At 38.7% G+C, this 26,711-nt stretch overlaps 1 protein-coding gene across 1 annotated transcript in view; it reads left to right on the top strand.

Moving 5' to 3' along the window:
* The window catches only part of GSL8 (glucan synthase-like 8), a 102,222-nt gene that overhangs the window by 66,992 nt on the left and 8,519 nt on the right, over window positions 1-26,711 (top strand). The window contains exons 35-45 of the mRNA XM_089167276.1: window positions 5,111-5,228; window positions 12,166-12,285; window positions 14,418-14,533; window positions 14,623-14,706; window positions 24,696-24,808; window positions 25,325-25,377; window positions 25,458-25,634; window positions 25,739-25,786; window positions 25,946-26,104; window positions 26,342-26,455; window positions 26,556-26,644. Coding sequence (XP_089023402.1) covers window positions 5,111-5,228; window positions 12,166-12,285; window positions 14,418-14,533; window positions 14,623-14,706; window positions 24,696-24,808; window positions 25,325-25,377; window positions 25,458-25,634; window positions 25,739-25,786; window positions 25,946-26,104; window positions 26,342-26,455; window positions 26,556-26,644 — 1,191 coding nt within the window. The remainder of the gene's footprint in view (window positions 1-5,110; window positions 5,229-12,165; window positions 12,286-14,417; window positions 14,534-14,622; window positions 14,707-24,695; window positions 24,809-25,324; window positions 25,378-25,457; window positions 25,635-25,738; window positions 25,787-25,945; window positions 26,105-26,341; window positions 26,456-26,555; window positions 26,645-26,711) is intronic.

Here is a 26,711-nt window from a genome sequence, read left to right as displayed (position 1 = left end):
ATCAAGTGATGGTGTCTCACATATATTAAGTTGAAGCCTATATATCATATATACATAACATAAAAATACATAACTTTAAAAAATAATTATTAAAATCAAAGAATGAAAAAATGGTAGCAAATAATAAAAAGATAAGTTTTACAAAACACAATCATAGATCATAGTCCTAGGCTAAACATATATTAATTTCAAGGCAATACAAGATCATTTAAGGCATGAACAAAACAAAAATAAAAAAAGGGGAAGTTTGAAACTATTGGGTATGTGGCTTATGCTTCACATTCTATTGTTGCCGGAGTTTCCTTTATAGCCTTTGTGTCTTAGGAGGTGTTTGGAGGCAAAAAATGAGCAAAAGAGTCATGGAAATTAGGTGAAAATGGGATAGAAATCAACAAAAACTTAGGAAAAACAAGTCGGAATGTTGAAATGGTCGAAATTTTGATCGAAATGGTTAAAATCTCCGAAATGGTCGAAATCTTCGAAATTTCGGTCGAAATTTGACACTTTTCATAAACAATTGGAATTTCGTTTTGTTTTTGAAATTGCAAACATTTCAACTGAAATTTCGACAATTTCGGTCAAATTTTCTTGTATGGTATCTAGCATACTTCCTATTTAAAGCATAAAAAAACACAATGACACAGGTATTTTGCTAAAAAATTCCAATGAAAAGTTGTCATTCAATTATACATTAGAGGTTTGGAGAAATACAAACTTTGTAAAATGGAACAAATTGTTTTACATACATTAAATGTTTTATACAATATACGAATTCACTTGCCAAAAAGAAACTCCCAGGTTTCAGTTCCAAGTTGAATGCTTGGGTGGTTCCATCCCTTGAGAGTGCCCAGGTAGTTCCATCCACTGAGACGCGTAATACTTAAGTATTGAACAAAAGCAGGCCATGTCATGGTATGCCCATAGTTCTCTAGGAATTCCGTCACTACCCTTTTATAGGTGGCCTCATTAATATAAGCTAGATAACCTAGCCTTGACAATGTGTCATTTGGCCATGGACTGCAACGTAGTGATGATGGCTGAACTGGCGTAGCTGGGTGTGATGATTTTTTAGTGAAAAAGAAAGAGGCAAAAATGGCCAGAAAAGGGGGGAAATCCTTGAAAGTTCGACTAGCGGCACATGTGAGTTCTGCAAAATTTCGCATAACTCCACTGAATTTGGACTTTTATGCAGGGTTTCACAGATTTCAGTTGAAAACCTGGTTTTGACCCATCTTGGTGGAAGCTAGGTGAGAAAATTTCTCGCCCTTGGTTTCATCTCGTCTGGCCAAAAATCTGAATTTTCGGTGGTTTCGACTGATATTTGAACTATGCTCGAAAGTCTAATCTGATTTTCTGGTAACATTTCTGATATATGTTGTGGTTTTTTTTTGATATTATGGGTGATGAGGAGAAAGGTTCAGTTATGACAGAGGTTACATCCTCCTCTTCTACTCAAGGTTCAAAATTTCAGTTTCGAGGCTGGTTTTGACCAGCTTGAACTGAGTTGGGGTTTAAATTTCGACCAACTCGGTTGAAACTTGGGATTTTCAGCAGCAAGTTTCAATGGGTGGTTTCGGCCATATTTTGATGGGTTCTTTACTTGGGTTTTGCACACCCTATTTAAAGCATAAGTAACACAATGGAATAGGTATTTTGCATAAAAAACTGACTGAAAGTGCCTGTTCAGATACTGCCATCTGTAAGACATGTGTATCCATTTCTGACAAATACAAAGACTTCTAAATTGGGATGGGCCAACTATTCAGGTAGTTTGCTATTGTGAATCTGTAGGTGTCATCGTCGGTGTGAGCTAGATATCCCACCTAGGGAATGTGTCACCATAACCACTATGGAAGGATGATGGATATCTAAAGATGGAGTCCACAAATGATACACCAGATCTTGATCCATTTTGATACCCATGTACAGACATACTAGCATGGTAGAAGATCTCGCTCTCACTACCTTGAAAAATCGAGATCTCGACCATCTTGGCAAGATCTCGGTCGATATATACAATTTTTTGGCGTCAACTCGGTGGCCCATCTCGGTGGGTTTTAGAGTCCCAATTAGGTTGAAACTTGGGATTTAGCCTATTTAAGGCCTTTTAAACACATTGGTGGTCTTGGATTTTTAGAAAACAACTCTTAAGTATGATTTCTAAACAACTCCTAAGTATGATTTCTAAGTCTACTCATAGTGTGAAACTGAAATGTTGTAGGATTAGGGAATGCAAGGTTATACAACATGTAATATAGAACCTTTAAGGCATATAAATGAAAAGCAAGTGTATCCAATGCATCAAGTAACCTAAATGTTATCAAAATTCCATCCATATGAGTATCACAATCTCAATTTTCAAGAATAAAATAATAAAATTATACAACCATTAAAAGTTTTATATAAGTCATTAAATCATAAGTTCATAAAACAAGCAGATAATGATTGATCTTCCTTCGATGTTGTAGATGTGCTAAAAGTAATTGCAAGTGAAAATCCAGTCGAAATACACAAGAAAAGGCAAAAATTAAGAGTTCCAGCGAGATATAGCGAGATATGGCGAGATCTCGAGTGAGATATTCCAACTCTGCTCTCGACCTCCATCTTGTCTCGCCTATTTGAAAAAACGAGATATCTCGCTAGATCTTGCCGAGATCTCCCATCATGCATACCAGTAGTCGATGATCCCCCATATCTACTCTTAAAGGAAGGGCCATTAGCAACTCCACCATATGCTCTACAAGGTTTTGTCTTGGTTTGGCCCCAAAAAGAAAAAATAGACCATTTTGTTGAAACTGGAACACTACTTCTGTGAAATATCACATAACTCGGTTGAGTTCCAAGCATTTTAAAAGAGAAATGGGTCGAAATGGTCCAGTTTGGTTGGTACAAGGGTGATGGTCCATCTTGGTCAAAAACCGAACTGTATAATTCCATCAATAGAGGTTTCGTCTCGGTTTGGCAAAAACCTGAATTTCAACCCTCTAGTTGAAACTTGAAAGCTGCTTCAACTAGAATTGTTGACTATAAAGTATAAACTTGATGGAGTTAGTGACTATCAGCAGTGGCATAAGCCTGTAGAACTTGTGTTTTTTAAGCTTGTAAAACTTATGTTAACTGACTGGTAGGGATTAACAAGGTCACCTGACAGATTAAAGACTGATTCTACATGGATTACTGTTGATGCACGTATTCTTGGATAAATGCTAAATAGTACGAAAATCATGTTTCTGATTTGGTTACTCATATTGATATAGTAAAGGAGTTGTGGGAATATTTACAAGTCTTATAAGTTGGGCAGAATACATAACTAGACCAATTAAACTAGTAAACTGGAATTTTTACAAGTCTTATAAGTTGGGCAGAATACATAACTAGACCAATTAAACTAGTAAACTAACATATTTTCGTGCTGGGCCTTATGCTAGATTTGTGGGTCCATGGAATTGGTCCATGGTCACATAAATGCATGAAACAAAGGCCTGACCACCACTAGGTTGATTTCAAGTAAAATGGGCCAATTCGGTGCTGGAGTTGCATCAATCACTGGCAGCAAGAGGCCAAGGAAGCAGAGTTGTCTTTGGGCGAGGATTGAGATTTGGCAGGAAGCAGTATGCTGTATCATTTCAATCGAAACAGATCACCAGCCAATAAACAACTTCCCTTCAAATTAGAGTTCAGGTCAGTGAGAAATTTGGAGAAAATAACTATTTTGACTTTTTTCAATATATGTAGTAGGGGGCTGAAATACATTCGACTCTTCAATGAGTCCCTGTAAGGTGCTGTAATGCTACTGTGAAGGTGTAACTTGTTGCTGAAACTGAAAAAGCCATGGTAGTATGTAATAACTTGAAGACAAGATATTGAGTATGACCAGATGTCATAAAAGAACCCATAAAAATAATGTTATGCTGGGAAAACACCTCCAACATGTTAGAAGTAGGCTTCTGAGTTCTGAGATCACCCAGAAATTTGGAGAACCGAACAAAAAAAAAGGTGGGGGAGGGGCAACTTAAGAACCCAAAATCGCCATAAGAAATCGCTTTAGAAGCTTCAGTAGATATTGCAGCAACAGTCAAGAGAATTATGGCTATAGCCATGATGGATAAATAGACAAGTAACCTTCAGAGGAATGTCCATGTTAAGGATCAGTAATAGCTGCAGGCCAAACAATGTGATATCCAGGTTTGAGCCACTGGCAGCAGAAGCGCCAGCAACCCCCCCCCCCCCCCCCCCCAAAAAAAAAAAAAAAAAAATCCTCAAAGAAGTAAAAGAAAGGAACAAGAAGAGATCTCCTTTAACGATGGCAGGAGTGACTTATATCAGCAGGAGGTGGCTGCACAGATCACACCACAAAGGGAAAAAGCCAAAATAGAAGCGGACAGAAGGAGATAAACTTTAGAACCTGATTACAGGTGCTCTGATACCATTTTAGAATATCTGTAAACTGTAATCAGACCAATGAGATAGAAAAAGGTCTAGGAAGAAAGAACAGTCTCACGAAGGAGGAGACATGCAGCAGATTATGTTAAATTCTACTGCAGAGGTATTCTTTACACTGTTAACCTTTTAAAAGGAAAACATATGACCATTCTAGTCCTGCACTTGATACACTAAAAAACCCATATTATTGACAACCAAAACAGACTTAAAAGGCTGAATGGACATAACTGCCCCTAGAATCACCAGTTTCTAAAGGTGACACGAAGTTCATGTGATTTTTTTTAATGACAGGTACACAGGTAACCCCAGGTGCCGTCTCTGGCAAGCCTGTGGTTTCAGGTGCAATTTTGTAAATTGGACTGGATATTGCAGATGCAATTTTGTAAATTGGGCTTGATGCTGTATCTGCAATTCATCCTACCAGATATTATTTGATTTGAGTATGGAAACATATTTACCACCTTCCGTTATGGAATCCTCAGTCATTAGGTTGCAAGACCTCTGCTTTCTGTAAACTTGTGGTAATTTTACTTTATAATTCTATTTTATCCGCATTTTCCACTTATTTGTTGATTTTTCTTGGCATCGCATAGGATGTTTGTGTTTTCCTTTTTTATGTTTATTATTTTGATGATGTACTTTTCGTTTTTGTTTTTGTTTTAATTAGGAATGAAGCACTTCGAGTTGCTTACATACATATGGAAGAAAGTGTTGATGATAATGGACAGGTTTCAAAGAGTTTCTACTCAAAACTTGTAAAAGCTGATGTGCATGGGAAGGATCAGGTAGACACATTTTGAAGAAACAAAAATCATAATGAGTAAACAGTTGGTCTATAAATGATAGAGAAGTTACATGTATCTTGATTTAATAATTTACTGGATACTTTTTTTTTTTTTTTTTTTTGCTTTTTCAATTTGCGATACTCAAGAAGTCCTACAATACAGATTGTATGGGGAATGCTCATTATATGAATAAAAACCTACCGAAGAACCTGTGGTATCCCTCATTATTTTCATTTTGTTGGTATCATAGAATTTGGTATTTAGCTGGGATAAATATCTGTGGTAGAATAGAAGTGGTAAAATATGGAACTGGCAGTGAATCTGTTGCTTTTGAATTACATTGTTGAGTGAAATCTATTTCATATGTTTTTTCTCTTGCACTTTTCTATGGTGGGGTAGCACATTACTGGTAAACATAGCTCCAACTCCCATGTCTGAATTTTTTTGATTACTATTGTGGTTCAGTTACCCTTTTTAAGCAGAACGTACGGTGAGGTTGAGGGTCAGTTGATGCATTCCAGAATCCACATGTGTTAGTTTATGCTTTATGTATGCGGATCACTAGATGAATCCAAATGTTAGAAACTACGCTGGTTTTGCTTTCTCAGTTACTGGTAAACCTTTGAGAAAACCAGTGAATTGAGTGTTGATTTTCATATTTTGAAGTTAATGGCAGATTATAGCATATCTTTCTAATTCATGCATGAAGAGAATACCATGAGATTCTGTAGGCTTATGGTACTACTATTCTTACCAACCTCTTATAGTCTCATGTGAGATTGAGTGAGTGGGTGCATTTTTTGGGGAGAAGGTTCTTGGGTCACGTGCATGAGATGTTGCATTATTTCTATCTGATGTCTATTTATTGCACTAATGTTCTTGCATGTTCTGGGGGTCTCAAATTAATAGAATTTGAGGTTCTTAGATTTTGGAATCTCAACTGTAAATATAGTTTGTATGATGCACTTATACCAGTTACATACTGCAGTATTTCTCTTTTGCACAGTTGAAAATGGTAAAGAGAATTCTTTTCATTGGGGAACTACAACTTGTATTTAGTCAACGAAATTATATGCAACTTTGTTTTGCTGCTGTCTTCCTAATCTGAAGTAGGTTTTCCACCCCCTTTTCCTGATTAACATATTTGTTGTGTCTAGTAAGATAGCCTGGATACAATATGTTGAGCATGGAATTTTGGGTCTACATTATTAGTAAAGTTTCAGCAGTCACTCGTGCTTATTGTAGTACATTGTTGTCCGATAATTGACATTGACAAACTCACCGTTGAACTTTGATGGACATGGGAGCCTTTCTATTGTTATTTATTAATCACAATGCATCTATATTCTCTGCTTCAAGTCACCTCCAGCTAATGATCCTAAAAAACAAAATATACTAGAAGTTAGAGGGTACCTTGGGTTCTGAATGTTCAGTAAAATCAAGCGACCAGCTTCTTTGGAATTTCCCTTTTACTCCTTCCTTTTTTTTTTGATGAATAAATAATTATATTAGAACAAAGGAAGGAACAAGAGATAACCAGCATTCAAGAGGAAGACCGGAAAGAAGAATTGAGACCCTAGGAGACAACAATGAGCCTTTCCTCGGGGAATCAACAAACTGGAGGGTGGGGAATGGAAATTAGCCTAGCCGAAACATCAAAATGGATGGCTTTCCAAATCGTGTCTAAAGAGTGGGATTTGGAAGTCCATCTTTGAAGATTGCACTTCCATCACAGATGGTGGATAGTGACACAAAAGACTAGCTTACCAATTTGGTCACAAATGAAAGAGCCAGAAATGTTTCTCAAAATCCAGGACCAATTTCGAGCAAAGCCAAAGGAGCTTATTGACCAGGGCCAAATGGAAGCAAGGGCTTTTCTCTAGAGGGAACTGAAGAAAGGACAAGAAAAAAACAGGTGCTCTAGGTCCTCTTAACCATTCCAACATAGGATGCAGTTGGGGCTAGCTAGGATGTGGTTGCCAATGAGGAAGGATTGGGTGGGGAGGACAAGGTTGAGGGCCCTCCAGAGGGTGAGAGAGTGACAGGGAATGTGGCCTTTGAACCAAACCAGGGGGGCAAGGGGGCTTGGGGGAGGGCGTACGAAGGAGGTTCCAAGCTGAGGATGTGGAAAAGGTTTTAGAAGGCGACGAAAGCCAAACAGTGAGATCGAGAGGGGAGTTAGAGAGGGGGGAGGGAATCCCAAACCTGTATGAGACAAGGGTTGGGGGGGGTCGAGGGCCCCAAGAGCCATCAGTGATGAAGGTGGACAAAGGGGTGGATTTGAGGATGTGGGTGTCATAAACAACATGGGGACCTAACAGGGCGAAAAGAATACCCATCGGATGCCACGGGTCAAGCTGAAAAGAGATGGAAGAGCCCGTGGAGATAGAGGGTAGAGATGGCAGAGAGAGCACGCAGTCTCAACAGGAGAAGCTTTCTCCAGACCCATGAAGAATTGGAGGGCATAGGGACGGTCCAAAAGTAATCAAAGCGGAGGAGATAAGAGTAGGACCCAATTAACTTAGGCCCCCCTCCCTCATCATAGTCTCACACAAGTCTGGAACTCTCTCCCCCCTATCCAGTCCTTCTCTTCAGATCTCCTCGTTTGGCTCCCCTCCACTACCAAGTCATTCACCACATCCTTAGCTTGGAACTTTTTTCGATCCCATTCCACCTTGCCCCCTTGGCCTTCCCTGGTTTGGTTTAAAGGCCACATCCCCCGCCACTCCCTTACTCTCTAGAGAGCCCTTAACCTAGCCCTTCTCTCCCAAGCTTTCCTTATTAGCCGCCATATCCCAGCTAATCCCAATTGTACCCTTTGTTGGAATGGTCTGGAAGATCTTAAGCACCTATTCTTTTCAAGCCCTTTCTCCAACTCTCTATGGAGAAAAGCCCTTGCATTCATTTGGCCTCGCTCCAGGCGTTCCTTTGGTTTTGATTGTGATTGGTCTTGGGTATTGAGAACTTTTTCAGGTACTTCTATTTGTTACCGCATCGGTAAGCTTGTCTTTAGTGCCACAATTCACCATCTTTGGTGGGAGCACAATCTTAGGCGATGGACCTCCAAATCTTGCTCTCTAGACACGATTTGGCATGCCATCTAGTTTGATGTTTCTGCTAAACTGCTCAATATTCCCCACCCCTTGGTTGTTGATACCCCAAGGAACAGACTCATTGTTGTATGCTAGGGTCTCAACTTCACTCTCCAACCCCCTATTTAGTGGCTGATTCCCCCCCCCCCCTTTTCCTCTTGTACCATTATTTATTTCTTCTTCTCTCTTTCTTTTTAATATATTATTCACTCATCCAATTTTTTTTATTTATTTTTTCCAAATAAGTTTAAGGAGATAGGCTGACATCTCGAATCCGACAGATATCTAGGCCACCTTCAGAGATTGGACGATAGATGGCCAACTAGCTAACGGGGTGGATGAAGCGTGAGGCTTCTCGACCCTTCCAAAGGAAAGCGACAAAGCGGGACTACATGGCATGGATGATAGATTTAGGTATGGAGAAGATTCCACACCAATAGAGGTTGGACGATTAAAAAACAGAGCGAATGAGCACCACTTTACCAACGAAAGAGAGTAGCTTGCCTTTCCAAAGTTGGAGCTTCTTACGAATGTGGTCAAGCATAGGGGAGCAATGGTGACGAGTGAGTTTGCCGGGGATGAGCGTAGGTAGACAACTAGAAAGGAACCAGGCTTGAAACTAGTGAGATGGAGGAGGGTGGCTCACAACTTATCAAAGACACTAGAAAGAAAGAGGGTAGACTTGTCAAGATTGACCCTAAGACCAGAGAGGGAGTCAAAGAGGGCGAAGGCCGAGAGAATGTTAGAAATGGACATATGACCCACCAACCAAGGAGTATCATCGCAGTAAAACATGTTTGATATATTATTTGACTTCAAACCTTTAAATTTTCATTTTTATTAGGTAATAGCTTTTATTTCATGTTTTATGAGTCTACATGTTCACTCCTTCAATGTATGGTGATTCGGTGTCAAAGTTAGGATCGAGTTTGAACTCATATATACACTTGTTTTCTCATGAATCTAAGGCCCCCACTATGTTTAGAAGGTTTAAAATAGGCTAAATATCAAATTCTAGACCAAACTAAGCCCTAATACTTACAAAGATGGGCCCTCGAGTTGGGTCAAGTTAACTGAGGATTTTTACCAGATCTTGGTTTTTTGAGAAACCGAGATGCCTATCGAGATTGGAATCCCAAACTATGCCCTGCCCAATGATGCGAATACAAAGGCCCCCAGCCCAAATCCTAGGTGGGGCCCTTGGGATGGCTTTAAGATGCTTCCATGAGCTGGCGGAACCCCTAGGAGGGGTATTTAAGGCATTTTAGCCCTCTTTTCTGTGCTGGAATTATTTCCAGATTAATTTCTAGAGTTTGAATTGGTTTTTATTTCTTAATTTGAGTTGTATCTGAATTGGTTAGGTTGTGGATAAGAGAAGACTCTTGTACAAAGACGGTTCCTATCTTTTAGGAGGGTTTAGTTAGAAGTTTTCTTTTAGTAGTTTGTGGTTGAGATTCCTATGGATTTTTTTTTCAAGTAGAATTCCTTAGATAGAGTGTTGAGTTATTTAGTCTTTTTTTCAGCACGTGTCTTTAGTTGTTTAGATTCCAAATCAAGAGTCCAGATTATGTGGTGTCTTCCTTGTCTATCAAGGAATCCCAGTTAGTCCTGGAGTTCTTTGAATGCTATAAATAGCCTAGTATTCTTTGTAATTCTTCAAGTTTGATTGAATAAAATCAAGAGTCTTTGTGGAACATAGGCTCATGGTTCTCTTTGTGAGGACCATGGTGAATTTTGAAGATTTCAACTATCAGCAGCTAATCTCCATTCACAGAAGCCATTAGTGCTCTACAGAAGCTCCTAACAAGTATGTGAACACCCAGCCTCATTTTCTCCTCCCCTACCCCTGCCCCTTCATCTCCAGCCTCTCCACTGCCCCTCCCCTGTCCTGTAAACCTTGGTAATTCCCTCCCCCTTGCTGCCATAATACAGCAGCAGCTCCCATTCCCGCTTGAAACACCCCTAGTCCCTACCCCTCAGTCCTGTGATCCTCCCTGCCCATTCCCCCACTTCCCCTAGCATCCGCAAACTCCCCCACCCTTCTTCCACACGGAAACCCTAGAACTCCACCCCCTAATCTCCTTTTCTTCTCCCCTTAGGATCTGCGGCGTCCCTCTAGGTGATAGCCCAACTGTTGGTCTCTCAATTTAGCTTTGTTTCCTTAGAATGAAATTTCTCCTCCTCATCTTCTTCTCCTAAGTTTCTGCAACTTATTTTTCAAACTTCTGAAACCAAAACCTACTGCAGTTCAGACCCTCCCTATGTTCCAAAGTCATTCAAATAAGGGTTGAATGTTCAACGCAGCAAGCACACCCGCTCTCCATCCTAGCCAAAACCCTCCCCAAACCGTAGTTTTCAGATTTTGTTAAAAATTCAGGTCTGAGTTAAACATAGCAGCTGTGTTTTAGAGTTGTAGAACACCCCAAACACTCTAGAATAGTCTTTCTCGTTTCTGGAATTCTGGGCAGCCCTTAGTTTTAGGGAATTTCCATTCCTACCCCTAACCCTAAACCTGGGTTTACATCACCCATTCCGGCCCTGCAACTCAATCCACTCCCTTTTCCAAATTTTGTCATCCCACCAAAGAATTAACACCATAACCCCATCCCACCGCATCTTACCTCCCTTCTTATTATCTCCCCATCACCGGCAGCACCACTTGCCCCACCGTTCATTGCCTGCCTTTCTGTTACCCACTTCTGTTCTCCCATTTGATTGACATCTCTTGTTTCTGTTCGTGTTTAATCTGTTGCTCTCCCATTGTATTGACATTTACTAATTAGTGATTAGTGGTCTTATACTAGACAACAAAATGAAACTCATCAACTGGTGTTTCTGTCGTAGTATATACAGGTTCAGGAAGGGAATGGGGCGGCGGGAGAGGGGGTGAGTTGGTCATAGTATAGGTCGTGTGATGCAGTTGCGTTCACAGATTTACGGGTATGTTGGGAAGAGTGGGTATGGGAAAGATAACGTTGGAGTTGGAAAAAAGTAAACGAACATCAAACACAATATCATGTGAAATGAAGTATCTCAGACAGCATATCATGGACATGTATCATTTCATGAATGTTGATACCTCTTCCTATTTCTTTGAAGTCATTTTCGATTTGTATACAGTTGCAGTATTTTTCATTTAAAATGAAGGTAAGAGAAACTCATTAGATTTTCCTTAGGTGTTATTTACCCTAACGTAAATAAGAGTCACGCATCATAACACCATGGTGGGAAATGGAAGTTCTCTCCAGAAGTCTTTATAAGTCTGTGTTATTATATCTTGAGGACCAATAAACTGATAGAAGATTGACTTTGTATAAGTATTGCCTCTTGCCTTTGAATATTCTACTATTATGTCCCTTTTCAATGTTTCAACACATGATGAATAGGGTCATCCTCCACAAAAATCCTTCCCTGGACTCAAGAACGGACATGGGATTGACTAGAAAATCCTGCTTGGTCACTTCATTATAGTAGTTGACCATTTTTTCTTTTATTTGCATTCCTTATGTTTGCATTGTTGACAAGTCAACTCCTTATCTTGGATGAGAACTCAGCAAATAATTTCTCTCCTAGAGGGGCTGCACACACCATAGTAAGTTTTCCTGGGTTGACTTCCCACTCAAGATTCAAGAGTCTTGCTTTTTCTGTAGTTCCTGATTTTAAACTATAGAAAATTTAAACCTTAAGCTGAACCTATCCTGAAGTAAAAATATTGTTTTTGGTTCCTAGTGTTACTAGTCAAATAGATGATTAAAAATTTAAAATAGATATATTCTTGCATGTATGCTTTTATTTTTTTTTTTAATTATCATCAGATTGATATTTGGAGTTCTCTTACCTTGTAGGAAATATATTCCATCAAGCTTCCTGGAGATCCCAAGCTTGGAGAAGGGAAGCCTGAAAATCAGAACCATGCGATAGTCTTCACACGTGGGGAAGCTGTTCAAACCATTGATATGAACCAGGTCAAACTTGTTTCGTATTCTTGATTCACCTGTTTATTATTTGCATATGTGATCATTGCCTGAACCTGATATGTGCTCATGAATCATGATATTGGATTACTAGGGCAAGGAATTTATCTTTCTTTTTAATTGTTTTATGCTGCTGACAACAATGTCCTGATGGTGGTGTAACAACTTTCTGATCAAATCAATTAACTTTATAGACAATTCTGTGTTGAAAATAATTAAACAGCTAGATGATAGTGGTATGGTTGAACTAGTTTTCACCTCTCTTTTTTCCTTTTTTTTTTCCCTCCCTCTCCTTCGGGTGAATAGAAACTGATTGCTGAAAGGAAGCGAAAAAGTGGGAACCCTGAAAAAAATTTATTCATTTATCTTTTTCTTTCTTTTTTGGGTTGGGGTGGGGGGAGGGTTGGATTTGTATGTGGTTGGGACTTGGGAGAACAAAAATTGATACTTGCAGAACAAAGCTTATTCTTTAAGAAGAGAAATCAGAGGAATGGAGCTGGCAAGTAAAGAGCCTTAGGAGAAAACAATATGCCCATTCCTTGGGGAGTTTGCACAACTAGAAGAGTGATCGCTGACACTTTACAGTCTTTACTCTTTGACTTCAAATACGATGGAGTTCCAAATCTGACGGAAGATTCTTGCTTTAGACGACCACTTCCTGAGGTTAGACCAGCCAAATATATGAGAGACGAGATCCCGTAAGCAAGCTCTCGCACCAAGTAATAATCTCAAGACTAGCCTGCGAACATCATATTCAATACCCCTCTGATTTTGAGGCTGAACAGGAGTCGTGAATTGTGATGCTTATGTTTCCTAGCACACTTAATAAAACAAAAAAACAGAAACTAGCAAGGGATGTTTATTATAGTGGTTGACTAGTTTGGGAGAATTCACATTTAATTAGCAGGTGTTGAATCTAACTGGTGGTACTGAAATGTGCAAATGCGTGCTGATTGGAAGCTTTACTCTTTTATCCCTTCAGTGGAAGTTAATGGGACCATGTATGAAGCTGAGTTAAACTAAGGCAATCAACTAGCCCTAAGTTGAAAAGAAGAGAAAGATAACATCAGACAAGTGAAGTGCCAATGCTATTTACCTTTTTTTTTTTTTTTGGGGGGGGGGTTACTTTTCTCTCGATTGTTTGTTCTTTTTCCAATCATTTCATGTGCTAATATATCATTGAAGGATGGATCTGAGGCACATTCTTCGTGTCTTAAAAGTTTTCAACAACAGTAGCGAGAAAACAAATGCATTTTGCAAGTGAGGCTCTGAATATAATTGATTGGTAAAATGGGGTTTGTATGACCCCACTTAATTCAGATGTGAGCTAATCTGAGTTGGGAGTTGTTAGGTGGTTTTTAATAAAATAATCTAATGAGCTGGCTTTAGGAAGTCGGCAAGGTTCTTTGAAACCTTTACGACCATGATATTTGATCCCATTGACCTGAAGTAGTGGGTGGCACTTGTCTAGGTCTGGTGGAGAAAATTCAGTGGGTACCTTAGCTTATACAATGTCATATATTAGGGAAAAACTTTTGCATCACTTGCAATTGTACAATCATTTTCATTACTATCGGCAGTCTCTTGCAATATTAGAGATTTCATTGGGAACTTCCAATATCTCGTAAAATGCTTTGGTTTCAACATTGGTCAAAATAGAATAACCTATGACTAAGCAGGAATGTGATGTTCTGACCTCTAGGGTAAACACTTTCTATGCGGCTGTTTTCTAGTTAGAATTTACTTCCTTAAGTAGGCTTCCACGTGACTTGACTTACATATGTTGTGACTTCCTAGATCATGCAGTAGCCGGAACTTCATGCACTGTGTGCACCAGTTTTAAGTACATACAATGGAGATGTTGGCTGGAATGGGTTGAAATTGGATGAAAATTTGATTTTAGGTGCTTTTTACAGCTCTCTGTGTTATTCTCACTCATCTCCTCACTCAATTTAGGTCCGGATAACATTTTCAGTTAAAATCTTTACCGACTAATAATTAGGTTGACATTCTGACTTGACTTGTTACATTTGTAAATATGCTTTTCCTAACTTAATTTGTTTCATTGGTTCAAGGGTTAAATGGATCCTGTTTCTAATTGGATTATACACTTTGGTGTACAGGATAACTACCTTGAGGAGGCAATGAAAATGAGAAACCTTGTAGAGGAATTTCGAAGAAATCATGGTCTTCGACCCCCAACAATTCTTGGTGTAAGAGAGCATGTCTTTACTGGAAGGTTGGTCATGCAATTGTTATCAGCAGCTGCTTCCTCTTGTTTCATCACTAGTATCTCGTCCTTAGTCCTAGTTGGCTCTTTTTCTGCAGTGTTTCATCATTAGCTTGGTTCATGTCCAATCAAGAAACTAGCTTCGTGACCTTGGGTCAACGTGTTTTGGCTAATCCTCTAAAGTAAGCAATCACTGATCTGGTTACACATCTAAGTATTGATTAATTTCCTTTAGAAATTTCCAGAACTGCAGTTAGGGATGAACCTCAATATTTAGTTCATGATGTCTCTCTCTTTTGTCATGTTCCTTCCAAAGAAATTCAATATCATGATAAATGACTGTAACATGTTCAACCCAGTGCCCTTGTGCCTATGAAGCTTTTTAAATGTTAGGTCAAGAGCATGTGTCTAGATATTTCATCAAAAGGTTATCTTTGTAGGCAGCTGAGTCTAAAGTCAACTATAGGCTTTTAAATAAGGGAACTCATGATTCGTCAAAGCTTGTTCAATCTGACTTTGAGTCGGTCGGCTTCCTTGCACTTGCATTGAAATTGGCATGATAACGAGCCGACCGTTAACTGGTAATTCTTCAATTGTTCTCTACCAACACTGTACCTTTTAATATAAAGATTACAATAGTCACATGACAGTGGGCCTGTTGAGAGAAGCAAAAGATATTGCACAATGATGCTCAAAGATAAACTCAAAACGTCTATTTAATTCACTTGGGTTGCTGGGCTACAAGCTAGCATTTAAAGAGAAACATTAACACATCCTAGTTGGACTCTGGAACAGATATTCGAGTGCAACTCAAATTCTAACTATTCAAATAAAAATTCTGAAATAATAAATAATAAGTAAATAATTTAATTCTGACCCCTGTTGGACCAAATAACTGGGGACCAGTTCTTTGTCAGTTTGAGCCTTCAAAGCCTAGGGTGACCCAACCAGTGAAGTGATACTGTATCATTACATAGTTGTCAAGAGGAAGAGGTGATGGAGTACAGGCTAAGTGCTTTGGTGGCTAAGTGACTGCCTAGATTCTTAACTGTCAATTTTTCGTCTCTCTTATTCTGTAACACTGCTATGTTATTGTATACACCTCTGTATTGTCAGAAATCAATATTAAGCACATCAAGTCATCTATAACCAAGTTGAGCCATGGCATGCCATGAAAAATAAACAATAAACCACTACAAGTCATCAAAAATCAATATTAAGCCTCATCAAGTCATCAAAAATTAATATTAAGCCACTACAAGTCATCAAAAATCAATATTAAGCTACATCAACTCATGACAAATCAACATGAAGCCACAAAAATTCATCAAAAATTTATATGACTGCAAGAGACGCAAGCAATTGGAAGTTTGAAACAATAAAATACTGTTCTCGTTGTTTGAAACAATAAAATACTGTTCTCATTCTCATGATATAGTTTTCAGAGAAAATGTGATGTTATAAGCCTCATTAAAAAAATACATATATTAAGCCAGATCAAGTCACCCACGATCAATAGCTGGACAATTGACAAGAAAATTGATGAGGTGCCTACCCTTTTTGTCAGTCCACCCATCAGACATGAGTGTGCATCCATACATCTTCCAATACCTTTCATAACTTTTCCTCATCTCCATCGTTCTTTCTTTCGCATTCTTCAATAAAGGCACCCTGACTTCATGGTAAGTTGGGGGCTTATACCGAGAACCATATTGTGCGATAGACTCGATCATCACCTCAAAGCTTTTAGCTTTAACTGTATTGAATGGAATACCACACTGATACATCCAATCAGTGATGTGGTTATCCACTTGCTTCTTTTCTTTTTTGAATCTTATTCTATTCAAGATTGTTGTCTGAGTAGCTCCATTTGCCCTCCTTTCATCAACAACTTCTTCAAGAGTGTGTCTAACATGCATATCCACAAGGAAGAAATTTCGGTCGAAATGGAAATTTCGACCTTGCAAAAGGTCGAAATTTCCAGGTTTCGGTTGAAATTTCGACCAAACTGGACACTTATTATCTTACTCTTAAAAACTCAAATGCACTCAAATTGATTTGGATTCTTGCATACTACCTATTTCAAGCATGATAAACACTATAGAATTACTACTTTACTAAAAAAACTACTGAAAATGTAACATCCAACTTTCCAAGTATATAGTACATCAGAGAAGAAGCGAGAATTTTATTACTTAATACTTACAAGTCTATTCTATTCAAGCCTCAAGGTCTCCCTCTTCCGTCTGCACCCCATACAAATGACAATACAACTCCCATGATGTTCGCCCCATATAGTTTTGGACGTAGTCAGCAACTGCATCTCTGTACGTGGCCTCATCCACATGCATAAGATTTCCTGACGGTGGGAAGTTGTAAATCTCCAAAGAAGGAACTGGTGGTGGTGGAATAGTGTGGAAGATTTGCTTAACAAATGAAAGAGCACCTTGACTCTCAGGAGAAGGATAAGGTTCATACTGATAAGGTCCCAGTGGCTGACTCCGATAGGTGACAGTGGGAGGGACACCATAAGCTCCATAGGCTGCTCCATAACCATAAGGCTCCACTAGTGGCTGACTGGCCTGACCCTGAATCTGATAGCTAGGAGGGACACCATATGGTCCATAACCGTAAGTTGACTTGGTAGCAAGGAAAAAATATCGATCGATATGGACATTTCGATCGAAACTGGATACTTTTTATCTGAATCTTGAAAAGTCAATTTTGAGCCTCAAATGCACTTAAATTGACTTGGATTTTTGCATACTACCTATTTCAAGTATAATAAACACTATAGAACTACTAGTTTACCAATAAAACTGCTAAAAAAAGAGTGTCTAATACAAGAAACACACACTAAGTATCTTGAAAAGCTCCACAATATGCTCAAAAAATGACATACATGCTTCTAATAATAACATCCTATTTTTAAATATAAAATATATATATATATATATATATATATATATATATATATATATATAAACTATATAAGTAATTTTTAATATATAAATAATTTTAAAATATATAAAATACACACAAACTATCTTAAAAATTTCCACAACATGCTCCAAAAATTACATACATGCTTCCACTAATACTCTGCTATCTTAAAATTTAAAACAGAAATTAATTAGTTTTTTTAATATTTAAATATATTTTTTTAATTATTTAAATATATATTACATAATTAACAGAAGAAAAAAATTAATTCAACACCATCACAGCAATATGGTGTCTCAACTCTCACATACATTCATTTGAAGCTTATACATGTATTATACATATACATACATTTTTAGCAATATACATAATTTAGTAAATAATTTTTAATAACAGAAAAATTAAAAAATAGTAGGAAGAATAAAAAAATAATTTTGACACTACAAATTCATAGATCAACACTCTAAAGTAAACATACATAAATTTGTAAGTAATCTAATATGATTTAAGGCACAAATGAAACCAAAATAGAAAAATGAGAAAGTTGTGGTTATAGATGAAGGTGCTAACTTGTTGGGCTTGCTTCACGGTATTCTTCATAAGCTTGACCTTTCCGATATCCTTCAACATCAAGTCAAGGCAGTGAGCAGCACATGGAGTCCAAAAGAGCTTATATCTGTCCATCCATCAAGGCATCAAGCCATCAATACAAAGTTATAAAGTGTACATGTATATGTGTGATGTAAATATATGTATTTAGTATTTAGAGATGAAAATTAATACTATATGTTTAGATACCTGGAGTTCTCATGCATCTTCAACCCAGCTTTCTTGTAGTTGGAGCCATTATCAGTCACAATTTGAATCACATTTTCAACTCCAACCTCCTTCACCACTTGCTTCAATAATTTGTAAATGTATTTTGCATCCTTCTTCTCACTGGATGCATCTACTGACTTGAGGAACACTGTCCTCCCATCACAATTCAACATTAAATTGATGATGGACTGTCTAGTGGGACCAGTCCAACCATCAGCCGTCACAGTCACTCCATAATGATTCCACATGTGCTTTAATCCCTTAATGTACTCATTTAAGTCCTCTTTATGCTTAGACAAATACACATTATATATCTCATATGGAGTGGGGCCCTGTACACCACTCCCAGCCCTGCCTATCTCCTCAATCATATCTCTATAGTAGGGCCCCTGGGCTGTATGTGCTGGAATACTATGCTAATAAGCTCATTTGGAGAAAGCCATCCCCACTTTTTCCTTCACACTCCCTTATAAGTGCTTCAACTTTCTCTGTTTATGCTCAGGCCTTGCAAATAGGGCCGGATCATTGCAAAGAATCTCAAGATCCGGATCTGTAGGATGTGCTGACGAAGCTCGACCCCTTGTAGGGGCCCGTGGGATAGGAGCCTCTTGCCTCACACTCTGAGTCCTCCTCATAGGGACTTGGGAGCCACCTGTGCCTCCCATACCTAACGGCTCTCTAGAGGACCCACAACCCAGACTCCTCTGTTGCCTCCTCATGTCATCAATCCTCTGTTGCTCCCTACTCATCATAATCCTTAGGATCTGGAAGGTCATCTAAGCAGGCATCCTCGGACTCATCCCTCTGTGTTCTCTTCTCTTTCCTCTTTTGCTTTCCACCACTAATATATGAGGCCATTGCCCTCTTGACCTCTACTTGCACCTTTGGGCACCTTGTTACATCCCTGTTGCCACCAGCTAGATGCACCTTCAATCTAGTGGCCCCACCTCCTCTTATTTGTTTCTTGTAGTAATTACACTCGCTTTTCCTCCTATCAGCTGTCAGTGGCCTCCCATGTTGCCAAGCTATGTCTGACATCTTTAAAAGAGAGTGCCTGATACAAGAAATACACACTAAATATCTTGAAAATCTAGTCTTTTTGGTAGTGGTCTCAATACTTCATATCCTTTGATGGACATAGCAAGTACTTTTAAGTTTAAATTTAAAATCTTCCCTTGTTAATAAGTTGATTCAGAAAGAAATTATGACCTGGAAACAAAATGAAACTCACGTTTCTTATGAACCCAAATTCCAACAAATAAGATATTTCTTGTTGATAATCACAGTTTTTCACCATAAAGATTCTTCTCTTTCAATTCATGAAATGAGCTCAACAGCCCATGAAAGAAGTAAGCGCAAACAGAAAAGGGCGCACTTGAAGCGATTGGGAATGAAGACAGAAGAGGTAGAAGAATATGAAGAATGCAAAGGTGCTTGATGAAATCTTGAAACCGCCGAAGCTACTCCAATATTTAAAAACGAGCCTAGAAAGAAATTAACGGGAAGATTATTTCCAATTCTTTAGCCCAATCTACCTTTAAAAAATAAAAAAAAGGGTCGTCGGACACATACCGTTGCCTGAGAAGACGGTGTACAACCTACAAACAAAATGTATATATCATGTACTGAATCTACTAATTTGTTGTGCCAACCTTCGTGGCTTCTCCTGAGATGAATAATGCCACTGCAACTTGAATTGGTAGTCTGGTGCTGCAACTCTAGCTACAAAGGGAGGTCTATACAGGTTGGGCGTCAAAAATTAGTTCCGTCACCGTCATAAGAGGAAAAAAGGAGAGAAAAAAAAGAAAAAGACACTTACCAGTTACCGCTAGCAACTAGAGAGTTGGATGATCGCCGGTGATTGCAAAGAGGGATGAGAGAGAGACTGTCGCTGCAATTTTGTGTTTTCGATTTGGGGTTTTGGAATTGGTTTTCGATTGTTTTAACTTCGCAACCTTTTTTTTTTCAATCGAATTGCAATGGATATGATTCCATGTATCATAGATTCACAATAGATGTGCAATCTAACCAATGAAGACCTTTAGGTTAGCATCATATGTCTTTATATTATAGGCCACTGATTTGGCATCTTTTTTACAACAACAACAACAACAACAAAAAAACCAAATAAGTCGAACGCCTTGGGGTCCAAGGTGACGCCTCGGAAGCTGAGGCGCCCGACTTATTGGATTTCAACAAAGCGACTCTCACCTTATAGCCCCCGAGGGTGCCTGGACGCCTTAACAACTATGGTTACATCACCTGGTGCAACCCAACTTGATCTAAGAAGAACCAAAATTTTATTAGGATTCTAGTCCTAATGTTATGCTGATATTTGAGCTAGTCTTTGTTGAGTTATTAAAGAGTCCTAGTCTAGTTAGGAGTCCTACTTAGGAAGGGATTGCTGTAATTGTAGTCCAGATTCTACTAGGAGCCTAGTCCTACTCTTGTTTTGCAATTTGAATCGTTGTAGGATGAGTTAAGACTTAAGAGTCTTTAGTAGAATAGGAGTCCCAAGAAAAGTAGAAGTTCTTTGTTTTGGTCCTAAGTTGGAGTTCTATCCTCAAAGGGATTCCTTCTTAAATTAGAAGTCATTATATGTTTTCACTTCTGTTTAGTTGAGAGTCCTTGTTTGTTTTGCTTTCCATTTTGAGTCTAAGTAGACGTCTTAGTTTGAATTGCTTTTGAATATTCAGTCCTAGTATGAATACTTCATGTAAACCTATAAATATAGCCTTTTACTTGTAAACGAGACTGCTTGATGAACTATTGAATAAACTTTTTTGAAGGGGAACTGGTTGGAGGTGAGGTTTCCGAAGAGGAGGCCTGCAGCTATTAGTATTCTTATTTCTGCAATTATTCAAGTCTCCCTCGCGCAAGTACCCGAGCACTCCACTCCTGCCCCTACCCGTCTTTCTTCCCTCTCTTCCCAGTGCCCATTCTCCCCCTCCCCATTGCCTGTGGAACCCCTCTTCCCTCCCCAACCCTAGGTCTCCTATTCCACACCCTCTCCTTCCCCTTCTTCCTCCCTTTCGGCATTAGTGGCTTTCCCCAAAATCCTAACTCTAGGTCACCCCCCTCCCTTCTCCCACATCCTGATCCCTCTCCCCTTCCCTAGTATTCTATCCCAACCCAAGTCCTACCCCCCCCCCCCCCAAAAAAAAAAAAAAAAAAAAAAGAGAAGAAGAAGAAGAAAAGGAAACAAACCTAGAACATTGAATCCCTCTTCAGGGGTATCCTTTTCTATATCCTGGATTTTTTTTCTGGATTTTCTAAACACCTAAAATTCAAAGTTAGACATATGGCAATCTAACCATTGGATCTGTTCCAAACTTTAGGAACCTCATCCCCCCTACCCTAGTGACCTTCCTCTCAATTTCAGCCCAACTGGACAAGCCAAACCCTAGTCTAAACCCTAATTCCTTTGATGCCCAATATTCCCAAAAACCCTAGGAGCCTTAGCCTTCTTTCAATTAGATCTTTCAAAGACTTTGAATCCTATTTCTTATTAGGATCATCATCCCCTACCCTCCTTTACCTTTGACCTTAATCATAAACATAGCCATCCAGTGGAAACCCTAATTTCTAGCAAAGCCTAGCCTCCCTAACTCCTTGACTTGAAATTCAGTTCTCAATGTTTTTAATTACGGCAAGGTTCAGAAAATGCAACAATCCCTAGATTCTAAGTCATGCCTGAACCCTGTAGTCTCTATCCCCAAGCCCTAGAATCATTCAAAGTCAACCATACACCAAAACAAAAGGTTATAAAACCCTAATTTTACTGCTAGTTCACTTGAGTTAATCTTGAAGACTAACCCTATAATTTGGGGTTTACATCAAGGTAGGGTTTTAAAAGCCCTGGCCCAACCCGTCCCTGTTGCAGCCCTAAGAAAAATCGAGACAACAGGGGTTTATTACCTTGTTCAATACCAATAAGGCGGCCACTGCCTAGGCCACCAACTCGCCAAGTATATCAATAAAGAGGCCATTGCATAGGCCGCCAAATAATCTGCCTGGGCGCCTTAGGTGAAGCCTTGACAACTATGAATTGTCGTGTTGAATCTTGGAAGTACCATGATTAAATTATATGTTATGAGACATCTACAAGCAAATACCGTCCAGTATGTTGAGGGTGATGCTGAACCACATTAAGAGAGTCTTCTCACTTTGAAAATGATACAGATGCCTTTTATCCTTTAATCCTGACTAGATATACAATGAATCAAGATGGCAGTTGATAAATAACCGATTGTCCGTAACGTTTCAAACGAATTTGGGTGTTTCATCTACCAATGAATGAAAAAACCATCAATTCAAAATGGGGTTTGATCATCGGTCTGTTCATTTGAGAATGATTTTCCCCCCTTTTGGGTGATAAAATAATTCATTACTGAATCTACAAGGCCCCACAGAGGGAAAAAGGGTAGAGAAAGAAAATAACAAGAGTGTAGCTTCAGACAGGCGAAGCATTGGCACGAAGAAAATACAATCAAGACCTCAAGATACATCAATATGCTTTTTCCTTGGGATGTCAATAAAAAAGGAATTTGTTGCTGCCAAAATCGTTGGTTTAATTTCAAAATAAATGGAATACAAGTTTGTTGGATAGGCTTAGAGTTGGTGGTCCATCTCCTGAAATTTCACTCCATATAAATAAAATTATGGATTTACAAAGGCCAACTTCCCAGATGGATCACAAAAAGAAGTCCCTGAGAACTCCATTCTCTAAGGAATCTTTGGCTTTTGGGCCAGCAATTTTAAAGGGTTTCCTTCCAGTCCAAGGGGGCAGTCCAAGAAGAGGTGATCAATAGCTTCCAACATATTCCAGCCGAGGCAAAATAAAAGGGAGGCATTGATTTGTGGTGACGAAGAAATGACTGCGTTGGGAGGCTGTTATTGAAGGCATGCCAATCAGTGATGCAGTGACAAGGGACGTGTTACTTAAACAGAAGCTTGTGCCATGGAGCTGTTGCACCTAACCAAACGAGGTTCCAAGCTGCTTTAGCAGTGAAGGTACCAGCTTGGTAATCATCAGATCACAGTCACTCTCCTCGGTGGGTCCTTGCTGGATAGATAGTCAAGGAATCCAAATAATGTTGAGCACTGAGTGGTTGGAAGGAGAGAAACCTAGCCCAGACAGGCCGAGAACATCTGCCACCAAAGCATCCTTAGGGAGACCCAGACAGTGGAGTTCTAGGCCTGACTAAATGAAATGGCACTCTCAAAAGGTGCCAAAGATTGAGTCTAAATGATGTAGAGTTGTCTCCAATTTGAGAAGAAATGGTACCAATGACTGGAGGATGAGAGTAAGGATCTTGTGCCAGGCCCGAGAAGAATCTGAAGAGGTAGAAGCTGTCCAGATAGAGTCATTGCGGAAGAGGCTAGAAAACTCAGTCAACCCGGATGCTGGGAGACAGTTACTATTACACTAGTATTGATTCTGAAAGTTACCTGTTGTGATCCATCAGTCGTGGGGGGTTGATCTGAGTCATCTGACATTGGTGACGAAAGGGAATGGATTCCCTTGCATCATGAGCTGGTTTACAGGATTGGGTTCTTCCAAGGTTGGTATCAATCGTATCAAAGCAGCTGATCTTTGGTTGCAACTCTTGTGAGGGGGAAGGACTCCCTCCCAGGTCTCCTCTATCAAGATCTGAGACTTATGGAAAAGGGGTATTAGGATAGAAAACCTACAGAAGGTGTTCTAGGGATACAGCTAATTTAAGCCAAGCCTGTTACAACAGCTTGGCTGTTATCTATCATTATTTTTTCTCTGTATATCTTTCTCTCTATTCTTCATTTAAATATATTAATGTATAGAATGTGGTATTATTAATATTATTCTACACATTTCTATAATTGTTTCACATTCCACTTGGAAGTATAGATGGTCCACTCACTGTACTTGTTCAGTGGTCATTAAGTCAGTCAATTTTCTAAATCTCAAAATACTGCCTTCAGTGGCCATGCAAGTCTCTCTTTTTTTCTCTTTTTTCTTTTTCAATTTTCTATTTGGTGTAGAGGTTGGGTTGGGGGTTGTTGAGGATCGAGGATGTCCCTTTACCTTATGGTAGGATTTCACATGATAGACAAGCATGTGCAGATACTCAACTAAAAGTAACAAGGTAAGTGGGAGAAGAAGTTGGTTGTTCTCATGTTGTAATCTTTTTTCTATGATTATAGAATCTTGGACATAGAAATGTGAAATACTTGAGATTTATAACATGTGTAGTTCTGTGCGCCTTGACAAGTGAAGAAATATTTGGTTAGGCCTGAAGGCTTGTTCTTTTACCCATGAAACTTATATGCTGACTATTTCATGTGATGATGATGAAAGGTTCTGCTTCCAAGAAAAATATATATTTGGTATTAGGTGAAAGTTACTTAGTCATGTGTTTTAATTTTACAGGGTCCGCATGCACTATGGGCATCCTGATGTGTTTGACAGGATATTTCATATATCCCGTGGTGGCATTAGTAAGGCATCTCGTGTTATTAATATTAGTGAAGATATATATGCAGGTATGCTTGAAAAATCTGTCTACTAATGGATTATCTATTGATGGTTTTGGTTTTTTGATATTTGTATTGCTACTTTACTGCATGGCATGGCAGTAAATTTTATAGAATGCTGATTATCGAATTCACTGTGTGGCTTATTTTATCATGTCTTTGAGATGTAAGTATTTTATGTTGTAAAAGGCAAGCTTGGTGTGCTGCCAAGTGGCAAATTACATATGGAATGCATGGTTGAAGTTATCACAGTTAAATGTAGATAATAACTGTAGATAATAAGATTCTCCATTGTACTTTCAGTTTTAATCCAAGAACCTGTATTGCTGTTGCTGTTACAATTAATGCATTTTTGAATGTTGATGGAATGTTGGGGAGATCCCTGCATATTTTATTTGTCCAGACTTTCTTGGTGTAGTGAAATACTTTTAAATAATAAAAAATTTGTTAAGTACATCTTCCAAGAAGAAAGTAGTTTTTTTTATTGACTGGCTACTGATTTAGCAAATTAAACACTGATTACAGGATTCAATTCCACATTAAGGCAGGGTAACATTACACACCATGAATACATTCAGGTTTCATTTCTTCTGAAGTCTTTTGTATGGTTCTGTTGAATGCAAAGATCTTTCAACTTATATTATGCTCTTTTGTACAGGTTGGGAAAGGAAGAGATGTTGGGTTGAACCAAATTGCTCTATTTGAAGGCAAAGTAGCAGGTGGAAATGGAGAACAAGTCTTGAGCAGGGACATATACCGGCTTGGACAACTTTTTGATTTTTTCAGAATGCTGTCTTTCTATTTCACAACTGTTGGTTTCTATGTGTGCACAATGGTATATACTTCTGTTTTCTTCTATTATTCTTATGTGGCAAACTGTTTGAATTGATATTTGTTGTCCCAAAGTGGAAGCTTCTGACAAAGTCATTATTTGTGCAGATGACTGTTCTCACTGTTTACATTTTTCTGTATGGAAGGGCTTATCTGGTAATCCAACATACTCTTTATATCGTTGTTTACCTTTTCTATGATGTTCCCATGAAATGTTAATCTGGGAGTAGACAAAGGGTGATAATAATTAATTTATTATCTACATTAATGGCATCCTTACTTTTTTAATCATCAAACTGCTGCCAAATCTTGCAGGCTTTTTCTGGCGTTGATCGTGCAATTAATGAGAAGGCTAAGTTGTCGGGTAACACGGCATTAAGTGCAGCTTTAAATGCTCAATTCTTATTCCAAATAGGAGTGTTCACGGCTATCCCAATGATAATGGGATTTATTCTTGAAATTGGATTGTTGAAGGTTTGTTCTTATTATATTTTCTGTAACTTTCATTACTGTGGCAGTAGTGCAGTACTTCATTTGTTTGCTCTGGAAATAAAACATTAGCTTTGTTCAGACAAGGACCATGGACCCAAATAGTTTGTTGTGTTGACCCAGTAACATTAGTGGTAAAGTGTCAAGTATGAGCTGTCAGTTTCACTCTTTCCCTTTGTATTTCCGGGGTGAAAGCTTCTAAAATGAGTTTTCTATTTGCAGGCTGTTTTCAGTTTTATCACCATGCAGCTCCAGTTGTGTTCGGTTTTCTTCACGTTCTCTTTAGGAACTAGAACTCATTATTTTGGGCGCACAATACTCCATGGAGGTGCAAAAGTATGATCACTGTTTGAACTGTTATCTTAAGAAGTTTATGCCATATTTAACATCATTAGAATGCATACTGATATTTATATGTAAAAACCTTCCCCAACAGTACCGAGCAACCGGTAGAGGGTTTGTGGTACGTCACATCAAGTTTGCTGATAATTACAGGCTATATTCGCGAAGTCATTTTGTAAAGGCGTAAGTGTTGTTTGTCTGTTATAGGTTACACTGGATCTTTCTATTCATCTCTGTGTGTTCTTAAAAA

Source organism: Hakea prostrata, chromosome 8, assembly GCF_041222555.1.
Source record: "Hakea prostrata isolate BN-2017 chromosome 8, UWA_Hpros_2, whole genome shotgun sequence".
Lineage (NCBI taxonomy): Eukaryota > Viridiplantae > Streptophyta > Magnoliopsida > Proteales > Proteaceae > Hakea > Hakea prostrata.
Note: the sequence above shows the minus strand (reverse complement) of the source record. Positions and strands in the feature narration are given on the sequence as shown.